Source organism: Hermetia illucens, chromosome 5 (genome assembly GCF_905115235.1).
Source record: "Hermetia illucens chromosome 5, iHerIll2.2.curated.20191125, whole genome shotgun sequence".
Lineage (NCBI taxonomy): Eukaryota > Metazoa > Arthropoda > Insecta > Diptera > Stratiomyidae > Hermetia > Hermetia illucens.
The window spans coordinates 95,852,163-95,867,769 of NC_051853.1; the positions used below are offsets into that span (position 1 = coordinate 95,852,163).

Sequence of the window (15,607 nt, forward strand, 5' to 3'; positions counted from 1 at the left end):
AAGTATAAGCAGCTATGCACTGTAAAGGACTGAAGCTACGTATGAATGTATCGTCCATATATATCATACAGTAGTCACTCGAAAATTGAAACATTCAAAAATTACAAAAACTTGGAAATTAAAGATAACAATTTATTTACATATGACGCTCTGAAATTAGAATAAATGGTTCAAATTTCCGAGCATTGGATTTTATTTTCTGTTTACGTCGTTTTGTCTTACGTTTTACTTCCTATTTTTTTCATATTCTCGTTGGACGTCCGTGGGCCGTCGGCCTATCAACTAAATACCTCAACGTCATCAGAGATGTAGCCTGGAACCATTTGCCACTTTACTTCAGGCTAGCCTTTCCGTTCTCTCGTCACAAGCAGCCTGCAAGTCAGGCAATTCCTTTCACCAAAAGGGAGGTGAGAGGAGGAAAGGAGTTATTACTTCAAAATATTCCCTGCCACTCGGTTCCTCCACCGCTCACGCTCAATCTTCTTCGCAACAAAATTTCGAACATAATACCCAAAACGTGTCCAACTGCCAGCGCTCGTCAGTATCTCACTGATAACTTGTGTCCAAAGAAAACTACCCTGTACCTGCCTAAAGTTGCTGCCGAATGTCACCCCACCTTACACAAAAGAAAATGAAAAAGAAATATTCTTTGCAGTTGTATACATTTCCACGTTTCTTGGTGAGGCGGGCAACGGGGATCACTCCCGCGTGACCAGACCCCATCTCACAAGCAGTCGAAAATTCCCGGCCATTGGGCAGAACGACCGGCACAATGGGATCCCCAAAGTTTTCCATCAATCGATTTAAGGCCGAAACTTCAGTCAAGGGATTATGAGCTGCTGGTTTAATATACTCGAAAAAACTCATTTTCAAGTCGTCGATCGCTATGGGACGCAAGATGTCAAGATGGCTATTTTACTTTTTTCTCAGCGCAAGGCTAAAACCATAATATCAACATATCAAGTCCGCCTTGCGCCTGTTTAAAAGTGCGTGTGACAGGCGCGTTATATCATCCGCGTAATTGACCAGGCGCGACTTTTCTGGCATAGTGGATCTTAGCAAACTATCACAGGAAGTATTACATAGATCCGGTCCTTTATCGGAATATCGTCGGGTCCTGGCGCCTTCTCATTTTTCATAGAGAGAGAGAAATGTCTCTATCAGGTTTTTCATGATGAAAAGTGGGCAATCCTCGGCGTTTTGCATGCTGTTGTCATCAACCGGAACGAGATTTCATAAGAAATCTACACACACTGCTGTCCATCTGTTTGGCATTAGCTAAGTCGGTTTTCGCAGAGCCTCGATCTTTCTGGCGATCAGTCTCTCAGGCTCCAGATATATCATAGTTCCAAGTAGGTCTGCGAGCGACTTCGGTGCTGCTCCCAGGGCAGATGTGAGGCAGCCTTTTGTGAGTTGCCTCTGCCCTGGTAAGAAACCGTAAAGCTTTTCTCTATTTCTATTTTTCTATTTACTATTCTTTTATGTTTCGGTGCTATTAAAATTTCTACCATTGTGAACTTGGCATCTTGTATAGGTGCATCTTTGTGATTTTTTCCAGATTTTTGAGTTGGACAGGTTATAATTTATCATTCCCACATTTTGGATCCTTACTCCCTTACTTTTCAGTTAATGTGGAAAATTGCTTCGGTTTTGTAAAGCACTAATTTAACCCTTTATTTATTAATACCCCACTTGACCATATTTAAATGAAAACTTTCTCATGCCTAAAATAATTGACACAACACAAGTTCTCAACAAAATTCACATTTCCAATACCTTCAGCTGTTTCCGCGTAAATCGAGTGAAAGGCTGATAGACAGCTTATGTCGGTCAGATCTCCGATCAGGCGATTTGTAAAAACGTATTCATATACTTCCTTTTCAGATGGACACGTGTTTGTCCATCTCTGGTGCGTGCGTGATGACTTTGGCAATGATAGCCAGATATAAAATCATGACAGAAGGTTAGAGAAGGAGTAAAGGTACAGGGCTCAAAACTCCACTGTCGGCTACTTTTAGAAGAGAGCAAGCGGGTTCGCTGCCATCGATATCCCTCGACTGCAATGCCTCGGTGCTGGATAACTCAGCCACCGTAATATCTATTGCTACAAGTGGTTTAGATTCAAAGAAGGAGGGGCACAAATGAAGCATGAGTCTTCCGAGATGAAAAAAGATGACTAACCCACAAGGGCGATTTCAATACCTACTGCATATGCTCAAGAGATATTCTCGAAGCGAGAATGTACTCATTCAGGAAAAGCTCATCAATTTTCAAATCTCCTCCCATTCCAAGGCGAGCAAAAGAGGAAGCCCAAGAAAACTTAATTACTGCCAGATGTGAGGAAAGGAATAATCCTGCAGAAATTCAGTGAGAATGGAACGCTAATCCGCAAGAATTGTTTTTCAGGCACTTCGTAGCTAAACTAGCTGAATTTTCCGAGTCTATCGCAGTATGCGTCAAGCCATTTAAAGTACGATGGGAGCCATTAGGGTCCTCAGGTAATGAAATGAAGAAAGAAGCTCTTAGGAAAAGCCGATACATGCTGTCCAAACGGTGTCATAGGTGATTCAAGTGACACCAAATGGCATAGCCACCGACTTACGGCACAAAAAGGAAGAACCTTTTACAAGTAAATATACGACTAAAAGAAAAACCCACATTCTGACCGGTCTCATAAAGGGAGAAAGCCCTTGCATGGATTTCGGTGTGACGTTCAGAGAAGAAATTTATACTTCCTTGAAAGAACAATTCACGTTGGAGGAATTTGGAGAAAAGTCCATCGTGAATCTATGAAAATCCTATCTAAGGCACAATGTGCCCTTGAATTGTATGGGTTGTTTGCCCTCTAAGTGAAACGGTAAATGCCTTCAATTTAAGCAAAATGAAATGCAATGAAAAAATGTAGTTAATTCAAATCGCTATCATAAGTAAACTCTACAGAAACCGTACCGATGGTGTATGGGCCCCAGGTTCGGCTGGTAAATTGGCAATATTAGTGTGGGATCACAAAGCCACTAGTTGTTTTGTGCAGGCAAAAATAAGTGACGCATTCGTGCAGCACCCCACCAAGGATCGTATTGGCTTAATTTGAAAACTTGTTAAAAATGTTGCTCCAACGCGGGGCGAGAAGTCCAAAGGTTATTGCTGGTGACTGTAATACAAGGGCTCCTGAGTCAGAAAGCTCCGTTCGGGAAGGAGGAGCGAGTGCCTATAAAATCATCTTGAAAATCACCCGGGGGCTATTCGGATAGCAATAGAGGGGCGTTGGCACCGTCCAAAGAGCTTTGAATGTGACAGCAATTCCGACAGCCGCCAAAGGGGAGTTGCTGAAAATCTTTGGTAGCATTGATAACAAATAGAAATAGAAGAGGACCTAGTATACGGCATTGCGGCCTCCCAAGGAAAAAGAAAAAAAGGAATGAGTAGCTATGAAAAAAACTCTACAGGAATGATTAGATAGGTAGGAGACAAGCGGAAAGAAAATTTGGGAGGGGAAGTCAAGTGGAGAGAGTTTAGAGAGGAGAATATTGTAAAATAAGGGCTGAAAGGATTCAGAGAAATTGATCTAAGTAGCATAAACTGTGACATTAAGCAACCAAGTTGGCAAAGATTGAAATGATTAGGGCACCAGGTTTGACAAAGCCGTCCTGTTCTTTCGCTTTCCAGTGACTTAATTGTATGATCAGCCAGTCATAGAGGTATTTCCTCAGGATTATAAAACAAGACGAGAGGAGTGGGATAGGACAGTAGTTCATAACTAGAGTAAGGACGTTGCTTTTGAGGATACAAAGAGCAGTGAAGAAATTGAAATTTTTTTAATTTTTTACCAAAGACGGTATATAGCGTTGTTGTTGTTGTTCTTTTTATTCCTGGAACCTGGCAGGCTAACAGCCCAAACTGACCTGATACCATCCACGAAGTACACCAACAAGACCGATGGCAGGCACTTGGCCTATGTTCCGAGAAACACACTATGCTTATGGGGAAAAACAGCCAAACACAAATTTATTAAGTTTAATTAACCGACATACTTCCAAACACATACGTACACATAGCCTGCTCGAACAGACTGAACACGTGTTGCAAGCTTAACAGTCCAGACCAGAAGGCCGGTAGCAGCTTTACGCAGAATAAATAGAGGCTGCTCGGTAGTCTGAATGTATCTAGCACCGTATGGATCAGGTACTTCTCCGCAATTCTACCAACCATTGTGAACCATTAGAGTGCAAAGGGGTAATGATAGATCAATGCAAGAAAAAAGAACGGGGATGGCAGAAAATGCAACGCGTGAAGAAACTGACACTTTATGTATTATATTATAATCTGACTCCAGCCTCCTCCTGGAAAGGTCATCAACCATGCAAGGATCTCTACTCGAAAAAATTCGTTCAAGGTTAAAAAACAACCCGAAACCGGGAATAACCCTTACACTCAAAGATAATATATTCGTTAGTTTCTCTACCCAATACAAGTGTTACATTTGTTCAAATCTATGTTTCCAAACCTTTTGAAAAAAACTTTCTTATATGTGTGATTGGTTTGTAGGCGATTCAGTAATTGTTCTTCGGAAGCTGTAAGCGTACGCGTAGCCTCCGGTTGAATTATGGGTACAGGCGCATGATATTGGTAAAAAGTCATCCTCCCACTCTATATAGGAGTGTTCCTGAATTGTCTTCAGAACATCTACAGGGGACCAAACTTGTGGGGCTAGAGTCCAGAGCCTTACGGGCATCTACAATGGTGAGTTCATTTAATTGGTGTTCTGCGTGCGCCGGGTACCATAGAACTTTTGGAGACTTCAAAAGAGGATTCGCTTCTGATCCCCTTTTTAAGTCTTCAAAAGTCCATGTATTTTTCCCTCTAGGTGATGTGATGATATTGTTTGTTTGAGTAATTTACAAGTATGGACATATTCTGTAAAGATAGAAACCTCCCCTCAACCATCCTGAAAGCCACCGATATCTGAGGAAAAACATGAGAGTTGCATCCCTTCGGACCAACCGCCACACAGGCAGACCCACCATGCATTAATACCACATCAGAAGCCAGGATCAGAATATCTCTTGATTTGAAGCCCTCCACCGCGCTGCCACACGCAGCCTGGGCTCTGCTATAGGCGGCCCCCAAACCATACGATAGGATAACCTGAATCTTACTAGAGGTAGCGGGAATAACATTGAGGATTACAGTGTCAAACAAGCTGCGGAACGACTTATAGATCGATAAAAGGCCATTTTCATCATTCGGGTTCTGAATCAAGTATATAGCGAGAAGAAGATATATTATTTAAAGCTAACTAGCAAAAGGTTAGGAAGCCTATCGGGATGAGCTGCCATACTGGGGTCAAGTCTTTCAATAAAAAACTCAATCATGAATGATTTAGGGAGAGAAAAGCCAAACGACTCAGAATAGCATACACCTACGAGCGGCGGAAGTTTGAGGGCAGAACCCTTCAAAGAATGTTAGGTCTTCTACAAGAAGATGTCTAATTTGGTTGCCTTTATAACGACGAAATATATGAGCGATACTATGACCGTCTAGTCATGGATGAAATTCGAATCAAAAGGTTGTGATGGGCACGTCACTTACTCCGTACGGGTGAAAATGATCCAGATCGGGAAGTTATAAAACGTAGGTTGCATATCAAATGGGTGCACCTCGGCGCAAAACCTCGGCCTAAATCGGATACCGGTTGTCATGCCCTTGAAAATACTGATGAATTGCTTCCATATATTATAATTCTTTTTGCTGATATCCAAGCATTCGCTTGGATTTTTCCCACTATTATCTTGTGAATCATTAAGAATTCTGTAATAGCTGTGACATAAATGAAATTTAAAATATTTCTATGGAAGAAATTGTGTCAGATTGATATGGCCAAACTGCTCTAAGGTGGTCTCTATCTTGTCTGCTGCAACTTTAGAAAATGTATCTATAGCTATTAAGTAATTTTGTTCAATATGGGCTAAATATTCGTTTGGATGTTTCGATTTAGTAACCTCGCTCCCTATTCCCTCAGGTTATAAAATTACACTATGCCCTGGTACAACTGATAGGCTCTTTACCATTAATATTTGAAAAATGTATGGATTGGATTTTATCTAAAGAAAGCAACGAATTTAACGATGCATCTAGCGTAGGGCTACCATATTATTATCAATTAAAGGAAATTCTTCCGAAGCTAATTGCAGCAATAGCTCGTCGCTTCTATTGTCATGTTGTCTTCTATCAGCTTCAACTTTGACATCGATTTTGGTATCTATGTGGTTTCTTTGAGTAGGATTTTCTTGTCAATTTTCCACATGCATAGGTTCTGTAGGTGGTGGTCTATTTGACTTTCCACTTTGTCGGGATTGCCTGGACAATTTGGGTTACAAAAGCTGAAGTTTCTAACTTCATGTGTTTGTTAATTTGAATTGTTGGTATCATCTCGTGTATGGTTATCATTGTTTTATTCTTATTTACTCAATCGTTTAGAATGTCCTCAATTTTCTTTGATATGTCATGTGTTTGTTATTTCCATTGTACTATTTGAGGGGCTTTCAAAATTGGTTTATTGTCTCTCTAGCAAACCTATTTTTCTCAGAACTTATTAAAACAATACCTACATCAACTATAAAATCTTAGGCATTTTGTGAGCATTATATTTGTGTACTGAGTTCGTCAAAGAATTCTCTAACACTCTTTATTCCTGAATATAAGCGATTAATTAGTAATTAATAGTGTAGCAAAAATGCCCCGGGAAAAGGAAAATGAGGAAATTCAGGAAATTCTCAGCAGAATAGAGAAGCACACGTTAGAGCTTAGCTGCCCAATTACAAAATTTCAGCCGGAAAACGAAATCCCCAAGGAAAAATATCATACTGATTCACTCCCCGCGGAATACGGTAGCCTCATTGTAAATAAGCCATTAGGGTACCATATACAAACGATGAAGAACTGACTAAACCTTATAAATGGGAAGAGCTTCTAAGAGTAGACCGGCAGAAATGTCACCAAAGGTCATAGACAAAGCCTAGTGAAAACGGGTAAAGTGAAAATTCTAAGTGAAACTTCCCTCGCCCAGTATTATAAATGGAATCGATAAGCACCTAACAGTTAGGAGACTCCACCCAACGCATAAATAAAATAGCATCAATGAAGTATTAAGAGGATAAGGAGAAAGACGCTAAACTCACCAATCGGAGAAGTAAGTACCTTCTTAAAAATGTATCTAATATATAGAATACACCAACATTCGTGACCAGCACCAAGCAAGAGCTAATGGACATGACTTTAGTCAACGTCCTGTGAACGGGCTGGTCAAGAATTGAAGAGTGCCTCTGGCTCTCTATGGTCACATAGAAAAAACAGAATAATCAGACTTGACATTAAGGGTAGCGTGGAAATAGAAAGAATAGAAGAACAGATTGGATGGTAACATCAGGAGCGGGAGATCCAACAGAGTCGTAATTGATATGTATGATCTCAACAGAGTCGCCGTTCACACAAATGAGACCAGCTACCTGGCTAAGACAGTCACCTCACGTCTCTTCAAAAGTGTCAAAAAACTGCAGAACTCAGGTAGAAATCTGCACTGGCAAAGTATAGCGGACTGTATAGATAAGGGAAGCAAAGCGAAACAGTTTCAGGGAATTCTGTGAAGGGACCGAACAAACCACAGCAGCATCCAGGTTATATACAGGTAAAGTGAATTGCAAACTTATATGGAATGCTTTACCAGACTGAACATGCTCGGTTCGCTCAACAAGGTTTGGATACTCTGGGGTCCACATCATATTGGGTTGAAAGACAATGAAGCAGCCGAGGAGCTAGCTAGGAAAGGTGCAGGAATGCCGCTATATGGCTGGAAAATGATAAGGAACGGCTCATGTACGGGGCGAACCTACCAGGAAGCGAGCAGTCCGGGGTTCTCATGGGGTAACAAACCCAATCGTTGGAAAGATTATGTAAATCTTAACAAGAAGAGAGTCACTGCGGGGTCAATTATCATCTAGAGAAGGGGGATATCCACGGTCACAAGACAATGAACAGCGCTGATGAAGACGAAGATGATGAGGTAGATCAATGACCTAAAACGACATGATCAGATACGAATTGTAAATACCCGCTTAATATTGGGGGGTGCACCCTTCGTGAAACAATTGCGAGCATATCTCCTTCTGTGGTATGGAAATTTGCATTCCCCATTCACTAACTAAGATTGGGCTGCGGATCAACAACGATGATATGATAAGTTAGGTGGAGAATTCAAAACTTCTGACCGAGAAAATTGGCAAATTCAATCCAGCCAAGGGGGCGTCGTTAGTGAATGGGATACAGCTTAAAGAAGGAGAAGAAGTCAAATAGTATTATTGGTTTCAATTGAAAGTGCATCGTATTGTCATGTATTTTCTGAGCTGGATTTTGCATAAAATCATGGTAACATTTTTTTTTTAGTTTGTGAATTTATTGGGTTTTTCGAATAACACCCACTAAACTTCGTAGCACCAACGTTTTCAGCCTTAATTTCGGCACCCTTCCTGCTCACGAATTCCAAAAATTACTAAATGGACTTTTCCATTCGATGATTAACTTAACTATATTCCGAGAAGAAAAGAATTTACACCCCTCTTTCGCATATGTGCAAAATTCCTCCTTAAAAATCACCGATCACTCAGGTAATATTTTTTTATAGTAAATGCAGACAGACGTTTTTTTTTGGAGAACAAGATGGTGTTGGGAAACAGTAGTTAGATTATATGATACAGGCAAGAAGAGGCTGCTTTGTTTGTTGAACTGACTTTCGTTAACCTCCTATGTATATGTCCTGGAATGTCAGTTAACATTAAACTAACAGCGACCACCAGATATGCGTCTTCGATTTGAAGCGTTTGGCGACCTGTATGTGCAAGAAGACGGAGCGCACCATACAGGTTTGCGAAGGCAATTAACATGCAAACAATTATGCGGACGGAGCTGGATCAGGACACTTTATTGGGAGCAGCTCTCTGTGTCACGGGGTGCGTTGCGAAAACATGTGACTAATTGGTGCTGAGGCGTTATGTAGTAGAAAATACAACTGTCGGTAGAACAGTGAATTCTCGGTCGGTGAGGGAAATAGAGAATAGTAGGGAGGATTGATAAAGATGTGAAGGAACGTGCCTAAAAGGAAGCAGCAAAAGGAATTACTTCCAGCAGGCAGATATATAGCCAGGTCGAAGGGTTGTAAGAGACAAACCCAAGGTCAGGCGGTCCAATTAATTGTATAACATAAAGCCTTCTCTCCCTCCACCCCCAAAAAAAGATTCAGGTTTTACTTCCTCTAGAGGGTAGACGCGGCAATAATCTCCACACACCTTTCAACATGAGACTAAGCGCTGAGTTCTGGTAATAGGCTTTTGAACTGCCTCTTAAGTCGGGGGCCGACATATTTGTGAAGTTGAGGTAAGGAAATGCCACAAACTAGTATTTTTACCTAAAACTGTTAAACCTCTTGGTGGATTATTCTTGAACGTCGATATGCCTGCTGGACCCTCTGGGGAAAATGCTGGAACAAATAATCTATAATAGATTGCACCCTTTTGTAGAAAGTCTGGAAGGCTTATTGATTTGACAATTTAGCTTTCATAAAGCCAGTCGACAATCAATGCCTTCAAGCTAGTTGCTAGCTTAGCAGAGAAAGCAATTAATGGAAAGGGTAGTGCAATACCAGCAAAAACTGCGCAGTAATTGTTAGTGGGATCAATTGGAACCTAATAAGCCGGTCTCTGACGACATGTACTCAGCTATTTGGCTGGGCTTATTGAAAGCTCCCTAACAGGAAAAAGGCTTTGATATTACGCCGATGATGGAACCAAGGAGTATATTGTCTTCGCGGCTATTCCGCATGTACGCACTATTGTGGGACATTATATATAATAATATTCTCACTATTCCTATTCACTAGGGAGGCGACGATAGCCGGCTGTGCAGATGGCGTAGTGGTGATTGTTGTTGCAGAACATCTCGTGTATGTGAAGTTGCATTTATCGGAAACAATCGTTGCTATGAAGTTGTGGCTAAAAAATGCATGGTTGGCACTTGCAAGGTCAAAACAGATGCAGTGTTTATCACGAAGCATTGTAGGGAAATGGCTGTTCGCATCAAAGAAGTGGGGGGCGAACTACATTATCGCTTCAAAGAAAGCACGCTGAAGTAATGGTAGACGCTGGGTTTCAAGCGGCACTGCATACAATATTACGCGCACAAAAGATGAGTGTAGTTTATAGAAGGACCCCCTTACAAATTACTATGCCTTCAAAATCGGCACGGTCAATGCAACATGATGCATGATAGCAGGAATAATACCAAACAACAAGCAACGCGCGAAAAATACTGAATTGGAGGTTGATGGGCTACGGGTTGATTGCCAGCATCAAAGTCTGGACACAAAGAAGGCTCGCAGAAATAAAATATAATCTTACGTAATCGCTCATGCGCATGGCAGATACTATAGATACCAGTGGAGGTTATCACTATCCCAGCTTCCGTTCTCCGGGGAGACATTGGGAAGGATAGTCAGATCGGAAAGCCTACTTAGTAAAAGCTTTTGGGCTAGCCAAACTGGAATGCAATTAGTTATGTTGTGAGGTACATTCAAGGTAGACTGAAAGAGGTGAAAAAGACGACGGAGATGTGGTTGCGGGTGCTACCGATCGGAAAAGAGGAGAATTCACATTGTTGACACTATTGGGGAATACCAAGCTGTCCCAGAACGAGTCGATCAACGACTTACCAATATATTGTAAAGGAGTATATCAATACTTGGTGGATGAATATTGAAGAATTTCAAGTTTATAAAAGCATTAATCATAACACTCCACATAGACTAATGCTGGAGTTTGGAACCTATTCGTAACTAGTTTGGGAGATAATCTAAAGGGCCAAATTGAAGTCATATTTCATACTACAGAAACTTTCAACTCGGAGGTACGATTAATTTGGGTGGTAATCTTCCTTTTATAATTTTTTATTTGTCCCTAGGCTAAGTAGTCAACCGAAATTCGTTTACGTACTAAAAAGGGATGCTAATAATGAAATTTCCTCACTGACTTATGCGAATGACGTGGATATTAACAGACAACACTCATAGCATGCAAGTATTCTAGGCAATAAAGCTAATTTGAGGTCAGGAAAGATTCAAGGATGACAATAAATTACCATAAGCGATATTTGATGTTGACATTTCGACCCAACTTTTTAAGATCCTCAATGAGACAGAAAAACTCAACTTCGATGTGCTGAAAGAAATTATACCGAACTTTTTGGAAGGTATTCGCATCTGTGCGTAAACAAATCTTAATGAGTTGTTGTATAACATTGAGCATCCACTTTGATCAAACTATGAAAATTTCAATTGGCTGGACACATCGGACGAGCGACTGATACGAAAATACCTGAGATGATATTTAAAGAACACGCTCTCCAGGAAACACAAACATCGATACACGGTAGGAAAGCATAATTGACGAAGACGGAAAACACAGCTTAATATAATGGAATGGAAGCCGCGGCCGAAATATCACCAAACGTCCCGACGGTGAGTTTACCTGTAACGCCTTAAAAATTAGTAGAATTTCTCTGACTTGAAATCAGTCCCTTTTATCATTCAATCATATCTTGAGTAATCGCTATTGAACCCATAAGTCCAAAAATTGTACAAACCATGGAATACTTGGGATTTCTTAACGAGCAAATTTTATCTCATTTCATCAATTAGTGCATCCCTTTCCATAGAAAATGAGTATGACAGATAGATGCACGGTTGTACAGATAGATAGATAGACAGACTGATTTTAATAGTTCAATTTGTTCTTTCTTCAGAACTCAGTAAAAGACCTTGACAAAGAAATGCTCTACATTCACCATTCCGTTATTAATTACTGCAAGGAAGATATATGGACATATTTAGTTCACCAGTGGTGTAATCCTTCTGACAAAATATCGATTCATTCTTCATTTTCTTCTTTCTTTCACCTGAGATATCTCCGAATATTTCAGCACTTTTTCTATTATAGTTTTTATGATTATCTCCTACGTCGTTAGATTGAGTATACAATATGTATGTATGTAGACTATGTGCTGATTAAAATCAATCGCAGAGAAATTGAGCACCTATATATACTCTCATATTCATTCTCGATATTTTCCTTCCATTTTCAAACATACCTACATATACGCTTTCATCTTTATTAAATGCTCTTCATTTGAACTTACCACTCTCCGATGTTAATTGTTTCTCAGGCATTCGAAGCATTGCAGCATTTAATGTCGTTGGATCAGATCGTCCTTTTGTGTTGAATGCAAAAACCGATACAAGGTACAAACTTCCCGGCACCAATCCAGAAACAGCGAATCTAGGTACAGGCGACGTATAATTCGACTTGATTTCCTGACGGAAGGGAATACCAGAGAAACCAAAAGCAGAAACCATTAGAACAGGATTACAGAAATAGACATTCCTTGTAACTTGTACTTACCTGCGAATTCATGTCTTTCACTTCAACCATGAACGACTGCTGCAGTCCTCCATTAAACCCTTCGGTGCATTTGATACTTAGCGATGTCATTGAGATGTTCGTAAGTGTACAATTATGTACTTGGTCGGGGCGTCCTGTTTGGGAAGAGGAAAACACGATTTCATTGTATCAGGAAACGATTTTCTTTTTCTGGGAAAATGTGATACACAGTTGTAAAGGAAGAATATAAGGAAGTAGAAGTATCGAGTGGTGGGGCGATGCAAGGAACTTTGCTTTCATTGGGTGTTTTAAATACCTTTTATCGGATTTGAACCAGTTGGAAATTTTCCGTCAACAATGAATTCATCAAGGGGTTTGTTGTATTTAAGAATTTCTATCTGTTAGGAGCATCGCAATTAAGCTTGAATGACCAAATGCTTAGTTTGTCAGGTTAGAATATATCGATTTTGATTTGAATAGGTTGCGTGCCTTTGGAAAGCAATACGTACAGTATTATTGAAAGAAAATTGGTTTTATTTAGGAGATTCTCAATGCCATTTCAGTCCAATTGCGATGATAAGACGAGACGAACTCACCTAGATAACTTCGCACTCTGACCTCCGGTAAAATGCTGCTAATCCAAAATCTGCGTTAAACTGGAAAGTTTGTGAACTCAAGGCCAACCTTAGCCTGAAAAGACGTCTCACTATACAGTCGAACTTTAAAAGTCACTTGCTCTAGGTGATCTATTCGATTATTAGTTTCACAAAGTTTAAAACTTAGTAGCGCATGAATTTCCAGGTGTCAAATATGTACGGGTGCATGCTTTATTACATCGAAACTCTGTTCGGCTGATACCAAGGGCTAACGTTCTATAGAATTCGACAAGAAGAGTGAATAATCTAGTTTTCAGGTCATGTTCTTGAATTAATTATTTGATTGATGGGCAATTTCTAAACGACCTTCAACCTCTAGTAATATCAGCTGCATACAAACGGGCAATCTATTTGCAATCGTGTGCACTATTCCCTTATATGAAGTATTTTGCTAAATTTAATCTCCACCATTATTCTCCGTGCTCCCGAAATTCTTCATTATTTCATAAATCTAATAATCAATCATGTTGTATTCCCTTACCAGCAGCAATGATGTGAAACACACATGGTATCCTTTGACGTCCGATTTTATTGGTGGCCACGCACAGTAAAGTTCCATAGTCCAGCTCTGTGATAGGCGTATATGTAACGGTCGACGAAGTCCCTAGAAAATTTTGGAAACATGAACCATAAGTTAATTAACAAGTTTCATTCTGGAAATTGATTGCTGAATACAGTAAAGAGATATTATATAGATTTCAGCTACAGCCCAAACCAAACTTTGTACAAGTGAAATCAATGAGTTTTATCAAGGAACATGGGCGGAGTTAGATAGCAGAAAAGACATATGATTGATTTTCAGGGTAAAGATGAATTAATACATATGTATGTATGCTAACTGTCATGGAATGCTGGGTAAAACAAATCTGCAATGAGTTGAATAATAAAAATTCAAAAAAGTTGCTACACCAAAATCGTTTCCATTAGAGTTTGCACACTTTTCAAGTTCTTAACTTAAATATTGCCTGTTTCAAATATAATTTAATCGAATTCGGAAGTCGTTTTGCCTCTCATTCATGAATCTTGTTTTTTAAATCCCACCGATATCCTATTCCCCACAAATGTCAAGAGAGCTACGTTTCTGATGACATTGACGAGCTGCAACTCATAATGTTTCACCCTCTCTCCGAATTCGATGCTCATCTGTTTTTTTTTGTTGTTGTTGTTGTGGAAATCTTCAAAAGACTAACATCAGAATTCACGGTTCCTAAGAGTGTGGGATTTTTGCCAACTAAAACCACCTCTCGTCAACCTGAGACTGAAAATTTTCCTTTATTGAGAAAAGACCCTCTGGTCCACCCCAACACTTTGGTTGGCTTCACTGAGGAACTGGCTGTTGTTTTATCTTTAAGCATCTTTGCGTTGGCAAGTCGTTTGGCTTTACCCTTTTCAACCGTCTCATTATATCAGCGACATCAGCCAATTTTCGAACTTCGTTATCATGTTACCGTAGTCGGTAGTTATGATTAATTGCTTGGTCTTTGATGATTCCAGTAACCAACTGAACTTTCAGGTCCCTCTGCAGATTCTCGTTACGAGGAAACCAGGGAGCGTCTACTATACTTCTAAGCACTTTATTTTGGAACGTTTATTTGACTTTCAGGTTTGATTTTTTTGACACAGCCCCCAAGCTGGATGCCGTACATCCATATAGGCTTTAGTGTCTGCTTATAAATTAGCAGTTTGTTGTCGATAGTCAGCTGGGAATTCCATCCCCATAGCCAGTACATCTGTCTGTATCTTACCTTTAGCCCATCCTTCTTTCTTAAGATGTATATTTTCCAACTGAGCTTAGCGTCAAGTGTTATAGCTAAATATTTGTCCGTTTATGATGATTCTAGCTGGATTCTCTTTCAAAGGTTTTGTGTAAACACAAGAAGAACCGAGCCGGTATCTGTCTGTCTGTCTGTCATACCCAATTTATTCGGAGACGACTAGACCGATTGTCACGAAGATTGGTAAGTGCGTGTGATCTATTGTTCCCTTTACATGCAGCAAGTGACGCCATTTTGTGTTAACTAAAAGGGGGGGGGGGGGGGGGGGGGGGTGGTCCCATACATGTGAATAGAGAGTGCGACACTTTTTTTTCACAAAATGTGGTGACGTGGTATATCGAGTAGTAGTAGTAGTACTTTTCGAAACTGGTTCCATATTTGATATGGGGGAAATGTAGAGGAGTTAGAGCTTAATTTGACCATCAAAAAGTATAACAGGTTTCATTCTCAGAACTTATTTAACCGAAAAATCTGAAATCACAGTAGTACATCTCTACGAAATCTAGGCCTCAGAATACATTCAGTTCCGATATCTGCACAAATAACGCTAATAACAATGTATTTCCAGATTTTAGAAATTTACCCGGCAACCCCCCTTATGTCCATTCCAGAAATACAAAATTTGGCATCAGTGTAAGAGATAATGTACACAATTTGGTCAAGTGGGAAGAAAACCTTTTTCATTTTTTGTGAATTT

General features: G+C 40.0%; 1 protein-coding gene across 1 annotated transcript in view; it reads right to left on the minus strand.

Annotated features, from left to right (window-relative positions):
• Positions 1 to 15,607, minus strand: part of LOC119658032 (kin of IRRE-like protein 1) — a 257,165-nt gene that overhangs the window by 15,919 nt on the left and 225,639 nt on the right. Inside the window, exons 11-13 of the mRNA XM_038065264.1 lie at positions 13,617 to 13,739; positions 12,501 to 12,634; positions 12,238 to 12,412 (exon numbers count right to left, since the gene is read on the minus strand). Of these exons, the coding sequence (XP_037921192.1) occupies positions 12,238 to 12,412; positions 12,501 to 12,634; positions 13,617 to 13,739 (432 nt within the window). The remainder of the gene's footprint in view (positions 1 to 12,237; positions 12,413 to 12,500; positions 12,635 to 13,616; positions 13,740 to 15,607) is intronic.